This window comes from Rhinolophus sinicus, chromosome 2, assembly GCF_057876585.1.
Source record: "Rhinolophus sinicus isolate RSI-liver-muscle chromosome 2, RSI-T2T, whole genome shotgun sequence".
NCBI classification, from domain to species: domain Eukaryota; kingdom Metazoa; phylum Chordata; class Mammalia; order Chiroptera; family Rhinolophidae; genus Rhinolophus; species Rhinolophus sinicus.
Window position 1 is genome coordinate 174,698,737 of NC_142502.1, and position 24,028 is coordinate 174,722,764.

Sequence of the window (24,028 nt, forward strand, 5' to 3'; positions counted from 1 at the left end):
TCAGCACAGGAGAAAACTTGGTGTGGAGACTTATTTGGGCAGCAGTATAGGTGACACAGTCTAGGGCCAACTGACCAAAAATGCACCTGGATGGAATGAGCTCTAGAGTCTAACAGGCCCTGGGGGGCACGGTGCCCACAGTGCAGGGACGAGAAGCCAGGCCCCTGGCAGGTCACAGCACACCACTAACAGGGTCACAGACACTGCAGGACACCTGGAGATCTTGTCACCAGTGGAGGGTGGAAATCAAGGAAGGTAGGAAAACATGCTGGAATCCCATGCCTAGAACGTCCCCAAAGCCACACAAGCTCCAGTGGGTGAAGGTGACAAAAAGTAGGTTTGATTCAGTTTTTGGATGCACTTTCTACTGACTACATCTGCCCAGCAGCGGAACCAGGGACCAGACTCCAGAAGTGGATGCGTTTGCGCAGACCGGCTGCCGTCACTGGGCTGTGAGGCGGGCTGACTGGCCCCACAGTCCCTCTGTAACTGTGACGTGGGCTAGAAACCTGGTGACTGCACTCCTAGCTCTGGTTTTACAACTTGCTAATTGTGCTCCTTCGGGCAAGTCCAGCCTGAGTTTTCTATACAATGGTGACAATACTAAAAATACTCAAGTGAGATGATGGTAAAGCTCTTAGCAGGAATTACTAACATTTGTCTTATTCCTTGGTAAGTTTTCCCATCTTTCTCGGTGTTCCTGAGGGAGCTGTGGAAGTGGCAGCTGAACGTCCTCTGCCACAACAGAGCCTCCTCTGACCATGTCTGCTGTCCCCTTGCTCCCTGTGGTCCTGGCCTTCAGCTTAGCTGCCTCCAGTACTCCACGGGACCCAACGGCACTGCAGGGATGGAGATGGAGGATGGCTGCATGGAGAACCCCAAGTATTACAACTACGTGGCCGTGCTGTCCCTCATCGCCACCATCATGCTGGTGCAGGTCAGCCACATGGTGAAGCTTACGCTCATGCTGCTCATCACGGGTGCAGTGGCCATCATCAACATCTACGCCTGGTGCCCCATCTTTGATGAATACGACCGCATACGCTTCCAGGGACACGAGTAAGAGGGGATCTAGATTTTCTCCTCCCTCCCACCCCCCAAGTCCCCATTTCAAAGTCATGGACTTGCACTGAGGTAGCTTTCTGTCTCTAGGGTTCATCAAAGGTTTGTATGGGGATCAGGGCTCAGGGCTTCTCGGACATGCCACTGGTTGGCTGTGAACCTAGGATAGACTCTCCTTTCCTGATGAGTGGAAGATCTGGGTTACCTCAGTGTTTGGCTGGGCGTTAGCCTCTCGTACCCAGATGGGGCCTGAGTGTTCTATTCTCTGTCCAGCAGCTTTCCTATGGTTGCTGTGGAGAAGATGCAGATAATCTCCACCCCTGGGCTCAATGGCACTGACAGGTAAGAGTGACTGCTTTGCCACCTGCCCTGCATTTTTGGCTCCTTTCTTCTAGATAGGGAACAAATACCACAGGCCAGAGTCCCACGGCCTCACCCTTCCAAAGATACATGATATGGGATGTTCAAGTTAGAGTATTTCTATAGGCGGGCTGGAGCACAGGTGGAATTTTAGTCTAGACCTGGCCATCCTGGCCTGTCCAGAATCAGAGAGTAAACCGAGAAGTCAAATGGGTGGTATCTGCATATACACGTAACTGGCAGGCAGGACAGACAGCAGAAGAGAGGAGGAAAGAACATTGCATTCCAACTAGAGGACCTGGATTCTTGACCTGCCCCAGGAATTCTCTGCGGGGCTGCAGGCAGCCCAGTTTTCCTGGGTGTTTCATTTCTTGAAAAGGATAGTGGACTAGTCCAATGTCCTGTTAGCTCTCAAGTTTGAGGATTTTATGATTCAGTGACTTGACTAGACCTTCAAGAAAGTTAAAAAAAAAAAATTACTTTGGCCACTAATAAATGAAAGGCATCCCAGTAATCAGGAAATGCAAATTAAGACCACAACAAAAGACCATCACACACCTACCAGTTGGGCAAGAATTAAGTATGATGATACCACGTACAACAAGTATACTCCTGATTGGAGTATGTATTAGTACAACACTTCAGAAAACTATTTGGAGTTATTTGAGGTAAAGTTGAAGATAGACCCATGACCCAGCAATTCCACTGCTACACATACACCTTAGAGAAATCCTTGCATGTCTATGTCCAGCACGTGTGTCCTTAGTCACAGTTTATAATAACCACATATATACACAAATATCCAAAACGAAGAAAAACAATCCAAATTACAACAGTAAATAGGTACGTAAACTGTAGTATATTCATATACTACGATACAGTAATGAAAATGACCTATGGCTCCACACAAATATGGGCCGTTATAAAAAAGCACGTAAAACTGTGCCCTGGTCCCATCACTGTGATGTTAGTTTCTCTCCCAATCCCTGTGTGGTTGCAGCTACTCATGCGGTGAGTCAGGTGACGCAGTGGTTATTAAACACCGTGGAGCAGCCCAATGTGGGTTCCCAGTGCAGCCAGGAGGGGCCAGGGTGGGCTGGCTGTCAGGAGCCCCGTGATTTAGGAAAGCTTTACTGCCCAGTTGGGACCTGGACTTGACGTGAAGGCTCGTTAAGGAGCTGGGATGAGTTTCTGGGGCCTGGGTGACAGGGAAGCGCACAGCCCAGTCAGAGAGAATGAAGGCCGTGCAGCTGGTTCCTCTGCCCTGCAGGCTGTCACTGGTGCCTTCTAAGTACTCGATGACAGCGATGCTCTTCGTCATGATGCTGAGCTTCTACTGCTTCTCCCGCCATGTGAGTGCCTGCATGCCCTCCTCTCCTCTCCTCTCCTTGTGACCTGTCAGGGCCTCCTGAGAAGCAGGCCCAGATCTAAGAACGCGCCTCCTGAGAAATGCCAGTTTCCTTTACCCCACATGGCTCTTCTCCACGTTCTGGTTTCCTCCTCAGTGATACAAGCGAAACAGTTTTTACCTCTTCCTCCTGATCTCCAGACGCTGAAGGAAGCGTGGGGAGGAGGGGGCATCAAAGCCTGGATAAAATCTCTATTCCCTGGGCCAGGGGCTCATGGATCTTCACTCATCCTGGCTCTGGGGGTCAGCAACACACTGGCCACAGAGCCAGAAGAGAAAGGGAAAGAAGCTGCTGAAGTTCTTGTTGGGTTAAAAGGCAAAAAGGAGAGGGGCAGAGGGCACCAGAGAAGTATGTGTACAGGAACTTACTGCTCCATGTAAGCACAGGTGCCACCCAGTGGTTGGCCAGGGGAAGTACAGCCTTCCAGCGCTGCTTCGCCAAACAGGGCCTGCTGGACATGGGGGCTCCACCCTGGGCTAGGGCTAGATCCCCACTGCTGCCACCACCCGCAAGTCAGACCTGTAGTTACAATAGGCCCCAGGAGGCCCCACACATTCAGAAGGCCTCTTAGATGTGTGCTGTAACCAGAGGCTGGAACCTCACTGCAGCTGGAGGGCGGCCTTTGTGATGAAATGGATCCCAACCTCTGGGTCTTCTTTCCCTTGCCATGTGGAACCCCTCCACTCAAGTTCCCACTCTTCATCTTTCCATCAATTGGCCAGCGTAGAGCATACATCTTGCCTGTGCCTTTGTCTGTAGGTGGAAACACTGGCTCGGACACTGTTCTTGTGGAAGATTGAGGTCCACGAGCAGAAGGAACGTGTCTATGAGATGCGACGCTGGAACGAGGCCTTGGTCACCAACATGCTGCCTGAGCACGTGGCACGCCATTTCCTGGGGTCCAAGAAGAGAGATGAGGTGAGTGGCCTGCTGTGTGCAGCCTGGAGCCATGAGGCTGTCTTCATCCAGCTCTCTGGCAGGGAATGCCTGTGAACGCAGGCCTGCTCAGGACATGGCACAGGGCTGTGCTACAAAGATTGTTTCTGGGCCACACATCTCTGCGAGGCCCCGTTTCAGCAGATGAAACCTTGGCTAGAGCCTGCCTTTCTGTGTGACCTTCGCAAATAGAACGGTTCTTCTGCCTTACTTCCCAACTCCGCTCTACCCTTTTTCAAAGCTGAGGCTGTTATAGGGACTAGAGAAGCTAGTTTTTATTTATTCAAAGTTGTGATGAGAACTACTCTCTAATGCTTCCAAGTTGGGATAATCTGGGAGACGTGCCCAAAAAGCTGAGTGCACCTCTCATAGATGAAGGGTAGTCATTTGTGGAACACATTATTCAGTTTCTTTCTGCACTTTGGCCCTGCCTCTTTTCAGGAGCTGTACAGCCAGTCTTACGATGAGATTGGAGTCATGTTTGCCTCGCTGCCCAACTTTGCCGACTTCTACACAGAGGAGAGTATCAATAATGGTGGCATTGAGTGTCTGCGTTTCCTCAACGAGATCATCTCAGATTTTGATTCCGTGAGTGCCCATCTCCCTCCCATTCCCCATCTGCCACAAGGCCGCTCATTCCAAATTATATCTTGGAACAGGCAGCAGAAATCAAATAGAAGTTGTAGAGTTACTCTAACTGGTTACATTTTCCCCGTCAACTCTTCCCTGTAATGTATGGGCTTCTGCCGCCATCTGGAAATGATGGGGGTGTGGTGGGGGAGATGGGAGCCTGGGAAATCACCTACAAATTCACAGGATAAGGACTGGCCAAAACAAGATCCTGAGGCCCCTCTGATTCCTCCTACCCTCAAGTTCAGATTCATTAAAACTTTATTAGGTAACTTACACATCGTGGAAAATGTTTTTACATACATGCTCAGCCATCCTAGGAGATTGACAACTTTATGCCAGTGTTAAGGTTGTAGAAACTGAGGGTCAGAAAATCAGGAAGTTGCTTAGGATCATGTGGCAGGTAAGTGGCAGGAGGTTTTGTGCGGTCACTATCAACAGGGCAGCCTGGCGTTTAGTTGGCTCATCCATCTCCATTGACTGCTGACACGCTTCTCTTCCTTAATACTGGCCTTAGCTCCTGGACAATCCCAAATTCCGGATCATCACCAAGATCAAAACCATTGGCAGCACCTATATGGCAGCTTCAGGAGTCACCCCAGATGTCAACACCAATGGCTTTCCCAGCTCCAACAAGGTACCAAAACCACCCCAATGGCTAGAGTGATGGGGCTCTGCCTCCTGAGGCAAGAGTCAGGCAGCCCATACCCAGCATGTGGTAAAGAGCAGTTACCCGAGTAGCTAACATTAAGTACGGTTGTACAGAGGTACTTTGCAGGAGTACAGACTCCCTGAGGACCACGCAATGCAAACTTAAAGCCGGGTCTACTGAGAAAGTGTAATGAGCAGAGAGAACAGAACACACACAGCCACTCACTACTGTGTACAGCTTAGGCCAGGCACAAGGTGCTGTGTGTAACTGTGGCCATGGCCTCTTCTGTACTTGCCTAAGAACGGGGCATCTAAGCAGTTATGGAACAATGAAAACATCCAGGGTGGGGAAGTGGTTTTGTTAGAAAAGGGACATCTTCACAGCCCACTGGCTGAAGTCAGCCTGTTAAGTTAAATGAGATCTGTGGAGCCAGCTCCACTTAGCTACCAGAAGGAGAAGAAATGAGCTGTGGGGGCCCTGGTCCCGAGGGCTGTTCTTAAAACATTACCATTCTATTTCATCTTACAACTGCCATCTCCATTTTATGGATGAGGTTAAAGAAACATGCCTAAGATGGGTGATCACCCTCAAGTGCTTATAATCTAGTTGAGGAATCAAAATGAAGACAATCATCCCTAAACCTGAAGACCAGGTTCAGGCAAGGCAGTGATGAGACGTGACTCCTGCATGGATACATGGCAGACAGGAAGCAAACGGGCTGGGAAGATGTGTCCCCACCCCCCCACCCGAGTCTTTCCTCTAGAGGGACCCCTGTGAACTCTGTCACAGTGGAAGTTGGAGCTAAGAGGGTGCTGACTCCCTTGTGGGAAAAAATGAAGACTAGGCCTTTGAAACCAGACGAAGGGACTGACCTCCCGAGTGTTAAGGAAAGAAGGTGAGTGTGGGCTGCCGTGGCTGCGGGCCCTTCATGCCTTCACTGCTGCTCTCTGGCACAGGAGGAAAAGTCAGACAAGGAGCGCTGGCAGCACCTGGCTGACCTGGCAGACTTCGCACTCGCCATGAAGGACACGCTTACAAACATCAACAACCAGTCCTTCAACAACTTCATGCTGCGGATAGGTGAGGTTCTAGGCTCGCCTGCCCCGCGGCACGCTCCCTCGACACGGGGCTCAGCAGGAGGGTGAGAGGCTGAGAGAGACCTGAGGCATGTAGGCTGGGGAGCTGGAAGCGACCCTCAGTCCAGTCTCTTGTGGATGATCAAACTGAAAATCTGACAAAGTGGTCAGCTGTCCCTGCCCCCGTGTTTACAACGATAGCTTCCGTCTGAATCTGGCTGGGAAGTCAGTTTGTTTTCTACCTTTCCAAGGAATCTTCTATGCCTCAGTGCAACCTGTTAGGAGTTACCCACTATTGGGAATGAGGGGGTTGGGGGTCGTCTCATTCCTGATGAGGTCACACAAGAATTAAAATACCAGGTATGTGTCAGAGAGAAACTGGGCAACTTCCGTACTGAGGAAATTAATCAGCATATTGTGGGTAGCTGACAATTTGCCAAGCACATGGTGAGGGCAGGATAAGAGACATTTCTGCCCTCCAGTAACTTAGAGAAGCAAGCTTAATGGGGAATATGTTAGATAATCAGGAGTTTTGTGCTAGGGGTTGGTCAGGTGGCAAATGCTCAGAGGAGTTGGTAGCTTCACAGGTAACAAAGTTTGGCATGTGGCCATGCTGCTCTTTCTGCCTCTACCCAGGCATGAACAAAGGAGGGGTACTGGCTGGCGTCATTGGAGCCCGGAAACCACACTATGACATCTGGGGCAATACAGTCAACGTAGCCAGCAGAATGGAGTCCACAGGGGTCATGGGCAACATTCAGGTACGTCTAGCAAGAGCCGGGAACGTGCTCAGATCCAGGCAATGGCAAAACTGGAATAATGCTGTTTTGCCATGCACTACTGTCTCCTTTCTGTTGGCCCAAAATATTAAGTCGGCAGTGCTCTCCATGAAAGGGCAAGACTGGGAAAAGATGCCTCTGTCCTTAGCCTCAGTAGAAGGGAGAAAATACTTCAACCCCACCTGTAAAATGTATGTTTAAGTTCTAGATAATAACTTCCTGCCTCTTGGTATGAACTTTCTGACACCTTGTGCCTCTAGCAGCTCCCCCTGATCTCTATCCGCTGGGTCTGGCAGGAAAGCTCCACAAAAAGGGGCTGAGGGGACAGAAGAGCAGGAGGAAAAGCCCCAAACAGTCATGCAGCCACACAGGCGACCTGTGGCTGTGTGAGGAGAGCGAGCAGACTAGCGTCGGGAGAGGGGAGGCACCACCCCGTGCTCTAGTGCTCTCCCGCATGGAGTGAAGGGGGCTTGACCCCGGGAGAGGGGAGCTACAGGTCGGCTGGACTGGGACCTGGGGATCATGTGGGGTACCACTTGGGAGCCTCAGTCTAGGCTCACTCTCTAACCCCACGCTCTGCCCTCTTCTCCCTCTGCAGGTGGTAGAAGAAACGCAAGCTATCCTTCGAGAGTACGGCTTCCGCTTTGTGAGGCGAGGGCCCATCTTTGTGAAAGGGAAGGGGGAGCTGCTAACCTTCTTTTTGAAGGGGCGCGAGAAGCCCGCCACCTTCCCTAATGGCTCCTCAGTTACACTGCCCCACCAGGTACTAGACAGCTCTTGAACGGCCTCTATCCCACAGTAGTCCAGAGGGGAAGGGAGAATGGATGGTTTGGAATCCAAGAAAGGCCTTGGGAAAGGACCAATGACCAAGTCCCAACATTCCCAAATTGTTGACGTGCACTCTCATAGACTTTAGATTAAAAATCTCCTCAAGCCTTCATTTGTTCGTGGACGTGTGAGCTCTGAGGGTGGCCGTACTATGCCTCGGTGTGCCTGCAGCTTCCCCAGAGAGTAAGGGTCTTAGGTGTGGTCCTGGAGCAATCCTTCCAGAGCCCGATTCCCCCAGAGAAGCCATGGCCACTGTGAGCAGGAAGGTATCAGGGGGCACAGATATGCCTTTGCCGCTGGTAGCACAGGTGGGGAAGTCAGCTCAAGGTGAAGCGTGGCAGGGCAGGACCACCACTGGCAGATGGTGCTCCCAGCTGTAACGTGAAAGCAGTGCTTTTCATGCAGAAGAGAGCTCAAGCTGGAGAGCTGCTTGTCTCCAGGTGGTCCGAGCTAAGGGAGACGGCCCTTGTCCTGATAATCTTGAAAGGTTCTTTTGGAACCCCTGTCACCTTAGTTGTAAGAGCAGAACGTGCAATATTTCCTTTACCCGGTGGGAGGGAAAGGGAATTTATTTCTGAAAGAAAAATATATAAACAGATCTTCAACATTTATATTTTTAACTTTCTGTTAAAAAACACTTTTCGATATTGCCTTGCCTTTTGAGCTCTTGCTACAGTCGCCTTTGCTACTGCTTTAAAAGAGAATTTACAGGTATTGATAAAGAACAAGACTGTTTTATTAAAAGCTTTCTTCAACTTGAATGTGATCATTGTGAAAATCCTGTTAATGCTGCTCCTCTGCGAAGTGCTCAGTGTTTTGCAAACTCACACGACATGCCTGGAAGGCACAAGAGCTGGAGCTAAGATCTTTTACTTTGAAGCCGCTTTCCTCTAAATGTTTCCTAAATGGTGGTCCAAGCTGACCTGACCATTCTCTGTGCTCCTCCCAGAGTTCCCACATTCACAGGTTACTTCCTAGTCGTCAGGTCTAGAAATGAGGATGCCTGACTACAGCTCTGGGCCTTGGGCAGGAATGGCTGGGCAAACGGGGCCAGGAATTGAGATGGCAGGACCTGTGAACTGGCCCTATGTGTCCTCCCTTCCCTTAAGCCAAGGGAAAGTGCCAGCAGATCCAAGGCCATAGTTCTAAGGAGAAATGGTTCACTAGCTGGACCAGGAGTCAGGAAGAGCCCTGCACAGCCATGGCCTCGAGCGTGCAGGAGAGGAGATGGAGGGAGGCTCTCCTTCCCTTGACAGCAACTCAGGAGCAGACTGCTGACTATGCCTTTTTACAGCTGACTTAAAATAGTCAACTTTCTACTGAGATGGCTTAGGAAACAAAAATATTAGATACACAGAACCGATTATTTTATCCACAGTATTTTCTCACACCGTATTCTTCGAAAGCGGTAGTCTAGAACACAGTGCTCCAAGCTAAAGGGCAAACACACTTCCCTCCTGAACTGTAATGATTCATCTCATATGAACCTAGAGTGTTCTAAAAACTTTCTTTTCAAATGTCTCAGAAAAGCGAGGTGGAATTAAAGCTTTCCTAAAATGCCTCCTATTGCCCCACAAACCATTCCGATTTTCTGCTAAAACGGGTGGTCAAATCAGTGTCTCCAAGAAGAGGTGACCTTGAACATTCTAACAAGTGACCAAGCAGTCATGGAGAACTGTCCCCAAATGCCAAAGCCTCTGGACTCAAACTTGCCCTTTTACCATCAAACTTGTCTCTGATGAGGTGGTGGTCTGTCCTCATTGCGAGGACGTTTCCCTAGGCAAGGAGTCTGAGGCTTTCAACAGTTTTCAGTTCCCAGGACCTTGCTTGGGACTGTACAGGACTTGTTTACTCACTTTTTCCCAATGAAAATAGTATTCTAGTGGACCAGGCTTGTGTCCAACTTTTCTCTTTGTGTAAATGAAGCAAACACTTGGTGCAGGGCCTTTGTACAAAACAGGTTCTCGTGGGATGCTCGCTGTTCTTCCCATGAGGTGGGTAGTGTGTCCATCCCTAAAAGAGACAGATTCTGTCAATCTCATCTTGTGCAATTGGGGGACTCAGACCCTGATCACTCACGTTCTGGACCCAGGTAACTTTATTTATTTTTTTGGTCTGGAGCTGAGAGAGGCTGGCCCTTATTGGACCAATGTAATTTTGAGACTGGAAACTTACAAAAGACTATGCCCAGAGAAATTGAAAACCTATGGTATGAAACTTGTGGCAGCTTCAAAATTTCTGCCTCCTAAAAACATTTTATCCTATTTTTTATTATTGCTCAAGTCACATCACTGTGGTACATTTAACTGAGAAAAAGTCACATACAAAAAAATGTCAGCCAGCCCTGAAAAATCCCATTTAGAGAACAGTCTCTACAGAGCTAACTGTGTACCGACTTGTCGTGTCCATTTGGCTTCACAGTGAGATGAGTCCGTGGGCTCCCCACCACAGTGACCCTGTGACTCAGTCTCATTAGCTGGCTGTGTAGGAGGGTCTCTAATGAAAACAAATTACAATCTGAAGGATCACTGGCTGAGTGGGAAAGAACAAGGGAGGAGGGAAACTATGATTATGTTTACTACTTACAAAGAGGAAAAATTGACAGAAACAAAACATTCTTTGTACTTTACTGTCATTGTATTTTTCTGCTTATGGTACATAAACAGAAGAAAGTGTCTTAAGAGTTCCAACTGATGTGTCCACCCTGTTTCATTCTATCTGAACAACCCAGTGCATGTTATGTAACTGCTCCACTGAGGCATCCTTCCTCTTACCTTGATGAGTAATGGTGACGTCAGTCGGAAGGGTTACTGTGAGGTCCTTATACAGCAATCTGGCACAAAATGGGAAGGACTGGCCCCTCGGCTCCACTTTGTAAGTAAATGACAGCACGTTGCACAGTGAGTTTCTCTGCAAGGGCCCAGCCAGAAAGGCTGCAAAGTCCCTCTAATGGAGGTGGGGATCAAAACAGACACACACGACAATTATAGCTCCAAAGGCAGTGACAAACTTACAAACACTGTCGACCAAAAAGTTTAGAGAAATAAAGGACAGAGAAAGGTCTGGAAAAAGGACTAATGATAAAGATTTATGAGATAACTAAGAGTCAGTGGCAGCCTAGGAAGGTCTGCAGGAAGCACTTACTAAGTAAATGGCCAGGGGTTGGGGAAACAGGAGAGATACTATTTCTGCCGAGAATTTCATTGGCGTCATATATGTGGCTAAGATGCTTTGTGTCTGCATACACATACCAATTTGTCTGACAACCAGGAGCTTCAACGTCATTCCAAATGCACAGAGCGGGAAATACTAAGCTTCTAACAGTCACTTATTCCCTATTTGCATTCATTTCCTGTGTATTTATTCTTTTACCCAACCCTAAGAAGGTAGGGCAGAGTTTAAGCAAAGATGGATAGTATTCCTCTATTTCAGAAAACATAATTCTGCTTTGCATCTATACCCCATGTTCAACAAGGAACTTGGCACATAGTAGGCACTCTATCAATCCCTGTTGAATTAAAAATACAGCAACTGTACTCTACTACTTTGTGAGAGGAAAGGGTCAAGTATAAAACCTTGAGGACCACCATTCGGGAGTGAATAATCCCTTAACCAGCATCCATGCTTCAACATCATCCAGAGTTTTAATGGGAAGAGAAGAGGGTGGAAAACAGCTTATTTAGAAGTATTAGAAGGATAATAGTTAAGCTTCCGGCTCAGTAATGAAACATTTTAAAATACAACAGAAAACTTGTCCTTTTTTCCTTTTAAGCCTATCCTGGGCTCATAAAATGCTATGTAAGATTCCACACAGATACCTGAAGTTGATCTGCCTGGTACTTCCTCCCAGCGTAAGCATTTAGGTATTCGCAGAGACTGAACAGGAAGTGCTGAATATTCGTCTGTAAATATTTTGCAGATATCTCCTTTAGGGGAATGAAGGCTGGAATCGAATGGTGATGTATCCGAAGTGGTTTCTGTATGACAAGGTCCACGAAATAGGAATCCAGCAGGGTCCCCTCAAAAGCAGTGTGGATGCAAACACAGACCCCTCGGCTGGTCAGCTTCCCACTCAGCCCTGAGGCAAACAAGACAATACCTCTCAACAGCTGTCAGGCAAAGTCAGTATCTTACTCATCTGTGCATCCCAGATGCTTCAGCACAACCTAGTACATACAGTATGTGCTCAAATGTTCGTTGGATGAATGAAGATCACAGACTCCTTCCTCTCACTGACTCTGGCTCACTCTGAGTTGTTAAAATCATGGAAGAATGGTGGAAAGAAAAAAACACCCTAACTATCAAATTATTGAGGAAGAGATTTTGAAATTTTCAATTTACCTACCATGTTTCCCCCAAAATAAGACCTAGCCAGACAATCACCTTTAATGTGTCTTTTGGAGCAAAAATTAATATAAGACCTGGTATCATATAAGACTTGCAAGACCGGGTCTTATATTAACTTTTGCTCCAGAAGACGCATTAGAGCTGATTGTCTGGCTAGGTTTTATTTTTGGGGAAACACGGTATTCTTTTTTTCTGAGTGTCAAATAATTTATGATAGTCCCCAGTTCTTTCCGCAATCCTCTTGCAACATAGATAATGGGGAGAATAAATCCCCATTTTAATGGTAAAACAGACTTAAGGGGTTCAAATTATTTGACCAGCGGCACAATGCAAACCTGCAGTACAGGGCGACAAACATCACGAGCATGCCAGCTTTGTGTGGATGTGAGGGGACAAAACCAATGCTCAAGAAATAAGTCCAGGACTAATAACACATCTAGCAAACAAACTCACTAGAGACAAGAGAACCAGACTGAAACGTCAGGAAAAAGCATACCTGTAAAACGATATGCCTGCAGAATGGCTTTCACATTTTCCCTTTTTCTTTCCCAAACTTTTTGCTCACTGATCTCCAATGTTTGGTCAGGTTCAACACTGGTAGCACATACTGCAACCTGCAAGATATGCAGCAAATAAAACTGGATACAAAGAGGCACAACACAGTCTCTGCTCTCACGTAACGGGAACAAAGCTGAATGCAGACTATTATGTAATGAATGAAGAAATGCTCCAGTGATCTGCCAGTTCAGTGCTGTGAATCCACAGGCAAGGAAGAGTCTTGTGGGGGTCACTGTGCTAGGACGGAAGCAGAAATTATCCTGCATTGAAAAACAATTAGGAACTTAGTGGGAATAAAGAATATTGTGAGGGCGAAAGAAAAAGGTGTAAAGGAAGTCTAGGCTGAGCACAGGGTGAGCAAAACAGCTGTAAGGAGGAAAGGCGAGGAAAGCTGGTGTGGGTCAGACGGCAGGCTTTCAAGTGTCAGGATAAGAACTACTGACTCTGAGATGGACACTTAGAGCTATGGCTCCATAGATGGTCTCAGACTAACCCTCCCTCTGAGAACTACACAAGCTGGATGCAATTCGAAAAGTAAGCACACAAACAGAAAATGGTCTGAAGACATTTGAGAATAACCGGAATAGCCAGATTGGTGATTAAAGCTAACTGCTCTGAGCTCAGCTAGGCTTTCCCTACAGCTTTTCCCCTCAGAGCATTTGATTTCTATCAAGACATATGGGCCAAATAGAAAGCTGCAGGCTACACTTTGCAGCAGTCTCACGGAAACAAAAATTGGAGACCAAGGTTACTAAAGCAGCCTTCCTATGGGCCAAGATCCCACAGAAAAGGGAACCCAACATTCTGCAGGCAATTTGCACCCCAGGCATTTGCCAATTCCTACGCTGCATGTGTGTGACTGGGTACTGAGAAACCAAACAGAAAGAACCTGCTAAAACTTCAAAAGCTAAGCATATTTTGGCACAACAGAATTTGGAGTTGAAGGCCTGCCAAGGAGAGACCTGTCCCAACACACTCAGACTTTCAACTGAGGGCCCTAGGGCCACACCCTAGGAGTGAGGGCAAACCAAAAACAGGCCACCTCAACTGAATGAAGGTGATTTGCCCATACACTACTTGCCTGTCAGGAAAAAGAACAACAGAAATCCCCTCTGAAGGAAGAGAACACGGTACAGAATCCCTATATTTTTTTCATATACAACACTTATCATTGAAAAGAAAACCAATCCTAGGCCCATTATGATATAAAATTGCTAAAACCCAAAGACAGAATCTTAAAAACAGGAAAAAGACAGATCCAGAAGACAACAGAATGATATATTTAAAGTGTAAAAGAAAATAACTTCCAATTTATATCTCTACACCTTGCAAAAATATCCTTAAAAAACGAAAAACATGGTGATAGTAAAATAAGGATGTTTTCAAACAAACAAAAACAGAGAATTTATTGCCAGCATGCTTAACGATAAAAGAAGTACCAAAAGAAACTACTTATGCTGAGGGAAAATAATCCCAGATAGAAATTTGGAAATGCAGGGTGTAATAAAAAGCACGGGAAGGGTAAATATGTATAACTCTAAAGGAATAGTGACTGTAAACAACAAAGATGTTGCAGAGTTTAAGCATGTGTGGAGTTAAATATACAACAACAGCATGAAAGATGTGTGTGTGGGGGAGAAAAGTCAAGATGTCAGAAGGTTCTGCATGATCCATAAAGTCATAAAAGTACTAATTGGAAGTATACACAAACAAACAAAAAAAAAGCGTGTTTTCTCTAGGATAACCACTAAAGGAATGCTGAAAGAATGTATAATTAACAAGCTAATGGAGAAGTGGAATAATAAAAAATATAAAAAGATCATCTAAAATGTGGCAAGCCAGGATGACAGTCAAAGAACAAATAAGGCAATAAAAGAATAATATGGTCGACTGAGATACAAATGTATCGGTAGTCACATTAAAAGTTCATGGACTAAATACTCCAACTAAAAGACAGAGATTGTCAGGCTGGATTAAAAACATCTAACTATATGCTATTTACAAAAGGAAGTCAACCTTAAATATAAAGGCACTGAAAGTTTATAAAGATAGAAAAAATTTACCATGCAAACTCTAAACAGAGTTGTAGTCTACAAGAGACTCACTTCAGATCGAAAGGGCACACACAGACTAAAAGTAAAGGGGTGGAAAAAGATGTTTCATGAAAATGGAAACAACAAAAAGGCTGGGGTAGCAATACTTACACCACACAAAATTAGACTTTAAAACGAAGGCTATAACAAGAGACAAGGACCCAGTAATCCCACTTCTGAATATTTATCCAAAGAAACCCAAAATGCTACCTAGAGGGGACGTTTGCATCCATGTTCATTTCAGCATTGTTTACAATGACCAAAATGTGGAGGCAGCCTGGGTATCCATCAATGGATGAATGGATATATACAGTGCTGAAGATGGTTTGGCCATGGAAGGGAATGGGTTCTTGCCATCTGCAGCAGCATGGATGGACCTGGAGGGTATTTTGCTGAGTGGAGTGTCAGACAGAGAAAGACAGATGTGATGTGATTTAACTTATACGTAGAATCTAAAGAACAAAATAAATAAAACAGAAACAAACTCATAGAGAACATTTTGATGATTGCCAGGTGGGAGGAGGTTTGGAGGGGTGGGTGAAAAAAGGGGAATGCATTAAAAAATACAAATTGGTAGTTAGAAAATAGTCATAGGGATGTAAAGTAGAGCACAGGGAATATAGTCAGTAATACTGTAATAACTATGTAAGGTGTCAGATGGGTACTAACTCATCGGGGTGATCACTTTGTAAGATATATAAATGTCTAATCGCTATGTTGACCTGAAACTAATACAATATTGTATGTCAACTATAATTGAAAGATAAAAAAATTATTTTAAAAAAAGAGTTGTAGTTATACTAATATTTGATGAACTTGACTTTAAGGAGAAAAGTTTAACTCAACTGAAAAAGGAACATTTCATAATTATAAAAGATTAATTCAACCATGAAGATATTAATAATCCTGAATTTGTTTACACTTAATATACAGCAAAAATAGAATGAAAGGGAAACAATGTATAAATCCACAACCACAGTGGGAGATTTCAACACATGCATCCCAGTAACTGATGAAACAAATACAGACATGCGTTGCATAATGATGTTTTGGTCAATGATGGACCACATATACGACGATGGCCCCATAAGACCACAACAGAGCTGAAAAATTCCTATCACCTAGTGACATCACAGCTGTCATAACGTCATAGTGCAATACATTACTCACATGTTTGTGATGTTGGTACAAATAAACCTACTCTGCTGCCAGTCATATAAAAATACAGTACATGCAATTATATACAGTACATAATACTTGATAATGATAATAAATGATGTTACTGGTTTGTGTAGTAATGATTTATTTTGTATTGTTATTTTAGAATATACTCTTTCTACTTATAAAAACATGTTTGCTGTAAAATATTATGCTGTTACGCTGGCAGCAGCATCATACATCTCATTTTTACGTCTCCTGATTACATCATTTTCTCTTGTGTTTCATTTATCTCGTGTTGTTTTGTAAATTTAACGTAGGTTAAGTGTAGTTTAGAAAGTCCCCTGTAGCGCACAGTCATGTCCTAGCCTTCACATTCACTCACCACTTACTGACTCACCCAGAGCAACTTCCAGTCCTATGAGCTCCATTCATGGTAAGTGCCCAACAGGTGGACCATTTTTTATCTTTCATACTGTATTTTTACTGTATCTTTTCTATGTTTAGATACACAAATCGTTACCATTGTGTTACAGCTGCATACAGTATTCAGTACAGTAACATGTACAGCTTTGTGGCCTAGAAGCAATAGGCTGGACTATACAGCCTAAGGTATGCAGTAGGCTACACCACTGAGGTTTGCGTAAGTGCACTCGCCTTACGCACTCGCCTAACGATGCATTTCTCACAATGTATCCCCATTGTTCAGCGATGCCATGACTGTAGAAAAGTCAGTAAGTGAAGATATAAAACATTTGAACCCCATTTGGTCTATCTGACATAGGTACCACACAGTATCCAACAAATGCAAAATCCTCTATTTCACACCATACACAAAAATCAATTCCAGATGGACTATAATTCTGAACGTAAAAAGTAAACAATAAAAAAGTAAACAATAAAGCTTTTAGAAAGTAACGAAATATCTTTATGAATTTAAGTTAGGCAGATTAAAAGGAAATAGGAGCGGTAAGCATAAAATTAGGTTCCTAAATCAAACTTCATTAAAACGAAACTTTCTTTTCATCACGAGACACCAATAGAGAATGAAAAGGCAAGCCACACTGTAAGAGATTTGTAATACATATACCCAACAAAGAAGTCATATCCAAAATGTGTAAAGAATTCTACAATTTAATAAGATAGACAACCCAATAAAATTTTTGCAAAAGCCTTGAAAAGCGTACTTCACAACAGAAGATTTTGAAGTGTCCCATACAGGTACTTACCATCATTAGTTATTAGGCAAATGCACATTAATCCACAATGAGATACTATTACAGTTCCACCAGCATGTCAAAATTTTAAAACTGACAGTAACAAGTATTGATAAAGATTCAAAACAATGGAAATCTTATACACGGTTTCCGGGAACGTGAAATTGGTACAATCACTTTCAAAAACGGTTTGGCAGTGTTTACTAAAGCTAATATGCATACCCTGTATCCCAGTAACTCTGCCAGATCTATACCTAATAGAAAAGTGTATATTTTTACAACAAAAGACAGGAACAGGAATGTTCTTCACGGTATTATTCTCAATAGCCCCAAAGTGAAACAGCCCAAACAACCCAAATGCCACCAATAGTACAACAGGTAAATGAACTGCGGAATATTCATAAAACGGGATTACTATGCAGCAATAAAAAAAGAATGATCACTACATGGATGACTCTCACAGCAATGACATTCAGCTCAAGAAGCCAGAGTTTATACTTGTAACATCTGAAGTTCAAAAACAGGTAAAACCAATGTGTGACAGAAATCAGAACAGTGGGTACTTGGAGGGAAATGAGGAGGATATAAGAGGGAGACTTCTGGGGCACTGATAATATTCTCTACTTTGATCTGTATGGAACCACGTGTTTACTTTGTAAAAGGTTCTTCAGATTTGTGCACTTTATATATATTTACATATACTTTTTACTTTAATTTAAAAAAGTGAAGGAAGGGAGAGGAGGAAAACGGAAGGAAATGAAGGCGGAAGGCAAGAAAAAGAAGGCTGACCATATCCCATGGGCAATGAATGGTTATTGAAGGTCTTGGAGCAAGGAAACCAGGCAGTGTTTTATGAAACATTTTCTTGGCTGTGCAGGACTCATTGGGGAAGTATAAATACCAGAAGAGAACCAACTAGCAGACTGCTGCAACAATCCTGGCATCCAAATCATCTGATAAATATTTAGAACACATGTGGCTAATACGTGAGCTATTGCAGTGGAGTCGGGAAGAAAGAACAAAGACAATCTAAAGAAAAATTTGACAGTTCTTGCTGGCTGGACCTGGCCTAGGCCGAAAACTGAAAAGAGGGAATAGAGAGAAAACTGGAAAGAGGGAGGGTCAAAGTTTACCGTGAGGCTTCAAGTCTGGGTAACAGAAAAATGGCACTAATAACAGAAGCACCAATGACCCAAGTCAGGCTGAGACTGAGGAAACAGGTTCATGTCTATGAGGGCAGGTGAAGAGACTATTAGGAAGAACTTGCCTGGGCCATCAGTAATGCCTGACAATTGTTAGCTGATATTGATATTAGCTGAGTCTCTACAGGTTTCATCATTTGAGGGATCAAGGGCTGAAATCGATCCAGTAAGATCACAAGTAAAACGCAATATACAAATTTGTTAATTCCCAGATCATGTTCTTTACACCCTAGGAACGCCTGCCAACAATCACACTTCTACTCACTCTGGCTTGACGTTGTTTCACTTCAGACCTCAGTTTATCTCGCAGATTTCTCAATTTACGAATCTTGGTCCCAAGAGAGCTTTCTACTGCTTGAGCCCCCTGAGGCTCTTCCAATTTTTTACGGGATCTGTTCACTTGAGTTTCTAGTCTTTCCAAGTGAGCTAAAACACCTGAGGAAAGTAAAAAGGGAATTTCACAAGAAGCCAAGGATTTCTAACTCTGGCAATAGGGAGCATTTTAAGAAAGAACAGAAAGTGACGCTTTTTTCAGAACTTTGTGGCCAGCTAAACTGTTAGACATTGGGCACAATTTATAAAAGCAGAACTGACAACAGAAATCAAAGATCAGCAACCTTTTAGCTTGAATAGTGATGTACAAGCAGTCCGTAACCAGGACAAACGTCCAAAGAGATCATTACCTGAATATAGCTAATCTCAGTTATCCACGATAATGACCCAGAGGAAAACAGGGTCACCAAATCCACCGCCTCTCTCAGAAACTATTTTTTAAAACACAGAATTGTGTTTCAAATTGGGTTTTATGCATGTTTTCTCAAAGTGCTAATGCATAACTCTTTGAAGCTCTGAAAAATATTTGTAGCACAGGACTATAATGACACAAACTAAAGGGAACTGTCCACAAATATTACTGGGTATTAGAGAAGAAAACAAGCTACCGCTGGACAGAAATTCAGAGGCAAATTTCAGTTCCCAAGAGACTGACTAAACACCAGTACAGGCATACCTATTTTTATTGTGCTTCCGTTTTCTGTGCTTCACAGATGTTGCAGTTTTTACAAATTGAAGGCAAGACTCCCCACCCGCTGCGTGCGTGCACACACACACCAGTAAAAAGATTCAACTGGCTTTACTGCAGAGGTCTGAAACTGAACCCGAAACACCTCTGAGGTATGCCTGTATAGTAAAGGTCACATTTTCATAATGCTAATCAACTCCAACAATAAAGTATTTGCTGAACACTCTCTACATATGAAGACACTGTGCTTGGTGCTTTACTTGCAAAGCATGTAAAGAATCAAATAAAACATTTAATTGAATATTTCCTATATATTCCGCATGTGCTGAATGCTTTGAGATGCATGAAAAGAATTGTCTAATTTCCACAATCACCACCACAACAATACTGTTATTCATCTCTATTTTCCAGGTGAAAAGATTGAAGCCGAGAAAGGTAAAACAACTAGCCCAAGGCTACAATATTAATGGAAGAGCCTGGTCTAATCAATGTCAAAGTCACTGCCTGGCACTGCCTCTTCCACAGGAGACTGGCCCCTGTGTAAATGGCCCACAGTAATCCTGGGAAGAGAGGAAAACAACCTTGCTGGCCAAAACTGTAGCTCTGAATAGAAACACAGTATATTATGAACGCAACTTATCTGTTTAAAAAGGGGCAGGAGCCTAGAAATATTCGAAGTAATTTTTCCTTGTCCAATGATCTTAGTTGCCTATCCCTCTAAGTCTTCAATACAGGAATATATCGAGATATTGCAGGTTTGGTTCCAGACCACAATAAAACGAGCCCTCATCTTTTTGCAGGTAGAAGGCCTTGCCTCCAATTTGTAAAAACCGCCACGGGTGAAGCACAATTAAACGAGGTATGCTGTATTAATGTTCATTTCACGATTCTGCTCCCGAACAGGACAGGTCACACATCAGTTAGAGGAAAGGGCTCTTTCACAACCTGGGGGGCATCTTTGGACAGCAGTAGTTAGTGGGGAAAGGCAACTCCGTGAATACCTCCTTTGGACTCGTCTTGACTTAAAGCCTTCTCAAGTTCCATCTCCTCAGATTTCCAAGCGCCTTCCTATGAATCTGTCCAGGCACCGGTAATAAGGACCTAGATTTCCTCGCTGGCAAAAGGAAAACGGCAAGAAAATCACTTCTATTTACAAACGCAGAGGGTAGGGCACACACACCTCAGGCGCGCACCGGTCGGCCCCCGGACACGCCAAGTGCCACTGCCAGGACTCTCCTTCCCTAGACCGTCTCACTCGTTCACCGGGTGCGAGTCGGAGGTGCCACGACCACCTCCCCACCCATGCGCGCTCCTGAGGGCACGGACCCTCCAGTTCGGCCAGGTTTCCGTGCACACGGAAGGAGCTGTAAGAGGCCGTTCAGCCTTCCACCCTGGTCACGGACCCGTCCCTCACAGCATCTTATTCCCCCTTACCTCCTCTCCTCTTGCTCATCCAGTCCAGGCACAAGAGTTCGCGCCGTCCTCTGCTTCAAAACCAAGCCCAGCATGCTTTGCGTAGCCACCGTACAAAAACATGGCAGCGCTCAGCGCCCCTCCCTGATCCCGGCATGCACCGCGGTGTATGCCAGGCCTTTCTGCTGGGCAGGAAGATGGCGGCATCTGGCGCAGAGCCGCAGGTCTTGGTACAATACTTGGTGTTACGAAAGGATCTATCGCAGCCTCCGTTTTCCTGGCCAGCAGGCGCACTGGTAGCGCAGGCTTGTCACGCAGCCACGGCGGCCTTGCACATTCACCGCGACCACCCGCATACGGTTGCTTATCTCCAGGAGCTGGGGCGCATGCGCAAGGTGGTCCTCGAGGTGAGACACCGGACGGGGGTGGTCCGTGAGGACTTGGAGACCGGAAGTGGGTGTGGCCTTAGGTCTCGGGGCCCAACTTCGTGGGGTGGGAGCGGTGTGAATAGGGAAAAGTCTTTAACACCTGAGTTTGGGAAAGCGTTTTGTGAGGACTTAAGCTACTTCTTTGGCTGGGGAGGGCATCACTGTGAAGAGTGGACATAGGGTCCGTTATTATGCTTCCCGGTGCATTCCTCCGGTCTCACTTGCATCCCTCTTAGTAGATACCTGTGAGGGCGGAGGCTGGCGGAACGAGACCTGTGCACTGGGCCGGCCCGTTAATGCGCTGAAAATTATTGCCCCTCCACCCCCACACCCCTGGCAAAACCAATCCAGAAGGGATAATGACGTGGGATTCCTAGTGCTGGTGAAGTCAAACTGAAGCAGTTACCTGGGTATGACGCCAAATTATTTGGAAATAAATGTGAACCCTAGTGTAAGTTGAACCTAGCGTCAAAAATACCAGACACCAGGGGTGTAAAATAGCGTTGAAGTCCTTTTTGCAGATGGCCAGAGCTTACCCTTACCTTTGTCAATTCTGTTGCTAGAAATGTATCTTAAGAAAATAATCAGATGCACCCAAAGAACACTGTACAAGGATATTCATAGGAGCACTTCGTAATAGTAAAAGATGTGGAGATTACTAAATTTCCAATAGTAGGGATCGGTTAATTTATGCCCTTATAATGGATGATTGTTGTGCAGGGAGGCCTGCAGGGTCTCTTGTCCCGCTCCCCACAAGAGAACGCAGGACATGGTGAGGCCAAAAAGGAACACCCACGGAGCCATAAGTAGGGGAGTCATATCACTATATTCTCGCTGGTGGCTGGGTTGGAGAAACAGGAAACAGGAGCCACACAATTCGCAACCCTCACTGCGCCGCTTGCAGGCTCAGCCACCATCTTCTTGCTAGCCCCCATTTTTCTGCTAGCGTAGTCACAGCAGTTATATTAGTGGCCAATGGCTCCCTGGTTACAGCTGACGGCCAACTAGCCACAGCTGATGGCCGTGCAATCACAGTTGATGGCCATTTGCTACCTGAGCCAGCACCTGTCTATGTGAGGCCGAGAGCCTGGAAACTGCTTTTTGGGGTTCTGTCTCCACAATGATGAAATGCATAAACCATTTTTTTGGAGAATATTTGGTTGGCATGGAAGGGTGCTCATGATGTGAGGCTTGTAACTATATTCTACATCAAAAAAGATCCAAATTTTGAAAGGAAATTTCAGACCTGCCCGGCACAGGTTTGACCCTAATTTCATCGAATCCTCACTACTACTAGGAAGGGTTCTGTATCATCCTTGTTTTATAAAGGGGAAACAAAAGCCCAGCTAAGTCACATAACTTATCAAAGATCACACAATCAGTAAGTGGTAGAGGAAGAGTTTGGATTCACTGATTTGTACTATGCGGCGCCTGGTGCTGCAGGAGGGAGGGGAGTTCTCCAGCGTGGCTCTGCCTGAAGTGCTCAGTAGATTTATTGCTCAATTCCTGCATCCTCTAATTTGATAAAAACAAACCTCGAGTTATCTTAGCGGCTTCTGCCTTCATAGGCAAAAAATGTACCTTGTGCCACATAACACAATAATTGTCTTTATTTTCTGAGTGATAGCTTTAATACTTCCTGTAATGGGATTCAGCACAGGTGATAAAGATGGTCAGGAAAAATTTCAGAAGGATGTCAGAGAATAGTATACCCTCCTCTGAGTTAACAAGTGTAACTGTAGCAGCAGAAGGAAAATCCTAGGTTTGGATGGGGTAAGGTGGAAGGGGAGGAGGGAAGTGGAGACCACGTGATTTTAGAAATCCTTCCAGGAGTCAGCTCTTCAAGTCAGAGCTGGCTGAAGGATTAGGGATAGCTGTTTGGACACCAGCCATAAGATAACTAGAAAATGTATAGAGCATAATTACTGACAATGCATACAGCATCTCAAGAATGAAGAGAAAAATCTTCGTTTTATAAACAGGAATATTAAACCCCTCCTCTTCTCCCTATGCCCCCACCCTCCACCCCCAGGCTGCTTTTCTAAGGTCCTACCGAGAGTGAATGGCAAATGGAGCGAGGAAGAAGGTGTTGCTTCTGGAAACATGCTCTAAAGCTCCCTCTTTGGTAGAACTGTAACTCCACTTTCGGTTATGAGGAACCCCTCACCATACTTTTCCCATTGCCTTTTGGCCCTTCCTAAATGGGCTGTTCTATGTGTTCTGTGTTCTGCTCCTTGTAGGCACCAGGTGAGACCACCCTAAAGGAGCTGGCTGAGACGCTGCAACAGAAGAACATTGACCACATGCTGTGGCTGGAGCAGCCAGAAAATATGGCCACTTGCATTGCGCTCCGCCCCTACCCCAAGGAAGAAGTGAACCAGTATTTGAAGAAGTTCCGATTGTTTAAATGACTGATGTATCAGTTGCTTTGATGTTTTTGACTATCAGCTGGATCCAGAAACTACATGCTATGTATCCCTGAGCATCATGTACTCCTTTCAATGGCAACTCACTCTTCCCTTTAAATTGTAACAGTTCCGTGAGGGTCAAACACATATTAAAGTGGTCATTAGTAAGTACTTCCTCTTGGGCAGCTGGTTGGCTTGGTTGGAGTGCAGTGCTTATGGCACCAGGGTCACGGGTTCAATTCCCACGTGGGTAGGGGGTAGAGGGGCTGTGCCCTCCACAACTAGATTGAAAACGACTTGACTTGGAGCTAATGGGTCCTGGAAAAACACAGTTTCCCAATATTCCACAATGAAAAAAATTTTTTTAAGTACTTATTTTTAATTATTAGGAAGCTCAGATGGGAGAGTAGGTGAACAACAATATCATCTATTGGTCATTGCTCCAATAGAA

The 24,028-nt window shown here is 45.1% G+C and overlaps 3 protein-coding genes across 6 annotated transcripts in view; 2 read left to right on the plus strand and 1 right to left on the minus strand.

Moving 5' to 3' along the window:
- The window catches only part of ADCY3 (adenylate cyclase 3), a 75,710-nt gene extending 67,217 nt beyond the window's left edge, over window positions 1–8,493 (plus strand). For 2 of the 3 annotated variants that reach the window (XM_019712740.3, XM_074331762.2), the window contains exons 14-22: window positions 803–1,059; window positions 1,336–1,404; window positions 2,693–2,774; window positions 3,591–3,749; window positions 4,209–4,355; window positions 4,915–5,034; window positions 6,006–6,129; window positions 6,762–6,886; window positions 7,503–8,493. In XM_019712740.3, coding sequence (XP_019568299.2) covers window positions 803–1,059; window positions 1,336–1,404; window positions 2,693–2,774; window positions 3,591–3,749; window positions 4,209–4,355; window positions 4,915–5,034; window positions 6,006–6,129; window positions 6,762–6,886; window positions 7,503–7,685 — 1,266 coding nt within the window. In that variant the 3' untranslated portion in view covers window positions 7,686–8,493. The remainder of the gene's footprint in view (window positions 1–802; window positions 1,060–1,335; window positions 1,405–2,692; window positions 2,775–3,590; window positions 3,750–4,208; window positions 4,356–4,914; window positions 5,035–6,005; window positions 6,130–6,761; window positions 6,887–7,502) is intronic. The other variant, XM_019712741.3, reaches the window with a different exon arrangement.
- Window positions 8,494–9,588: 1,095 nt separating this feature from the next.
- On the minus strand, window positions 9,589–20,899 carry CENPO (centromere protein O). Of its 2 annotated transcripts, XM_019712746.3 has the most exons (7): window positions 20,763–20,899; window positions 20,330–20,442; window positions 18,573–18,742; window positions 12,576–12,693; window positions 11,551–11,810; window positions 10,507–10,678; window positions 9,589–9,745 (listed from the first exon to the last, which is right to left on the minus strand). In XM_019712746.3, exons 2-7 carry the CDS (start codon window positions 20,370–20,372, stop codon window positions 9,612–9,614), a joined length of 897 nt encoding a protein of 298 aa, XP_019568305.2. In that variant the 5' UTR covers window positions 20,373–20,442; window positions 20,763–20,899; the 3' UTR covers window positions 9,589–9,611. The 2 variants fall into 2 exon arrangements, with proteins under 2 accessions (XP_019568305.2, XP_019568306.2); XM_019712747.3 differs by lacking the exon at window positions 20,330–20,442.
- Window positions 20,894–23,748, plus strand: PTRHD1 (peptidyl-tRNA hydrolase domain containing 1). Its single transcript, XM_019712748.3, has 2 exons — window positions 20,894–21,148; window positions 23,410–23,748. Exons 1-2 carry the CDS (start codon window positions 20,897–20,899, stop codon window positions 23,578–23,580), a joined length of 423 nt encoding a protein of 140 aa, XP_019568307.1. The 5' UTR covers window positions 20,894–20,896; the 3' UTR covers window positions 23,581–23,748.
- Window positions 23,749–24,028: the final 280 nt, after the last annotated feature.

Excerpts from the sequence above, each read along its gene's own strand:
- PTRHD1 (XM_019712748.3), top strand. The coding sequence starts at position 20,897 with ATGCACCGCGGTGTATGCCAGGCCTTTCTGCTGGGCAGGAAGATGGCG. Across the intron at positions 21,149-23,409 it reads TGCGCAAGGTGGTCCTCGAG|GCACCAGGTGAGACCACCCT; the intron begins GTGAGACACCGG and ends TGCTCCTTGTAG.
- CENPO (XM_019712746.3), bottom strand. The coding sequence starts at position 20,372 with ATGGAACTTGAGAAGGCTTTAAGTCAAGACGAGTCCAAAGGAG. Across the intron at positions 18,743-20,329 it reads TCAAGACGAGTCCAAAGGAG|GTGTTTTAGCTCACTTGGAA; the intron begins GTATTCACGGAG and ends TACTTTCCTCAG. Across the intron at positions 10,679-11,550 it reads ACCAGGCAGATCAACTTCAG|AGGGACTTTGCAGCCTTTCT; the intron begins GTATCTGTGTGG and ends CACCTCCATTAG.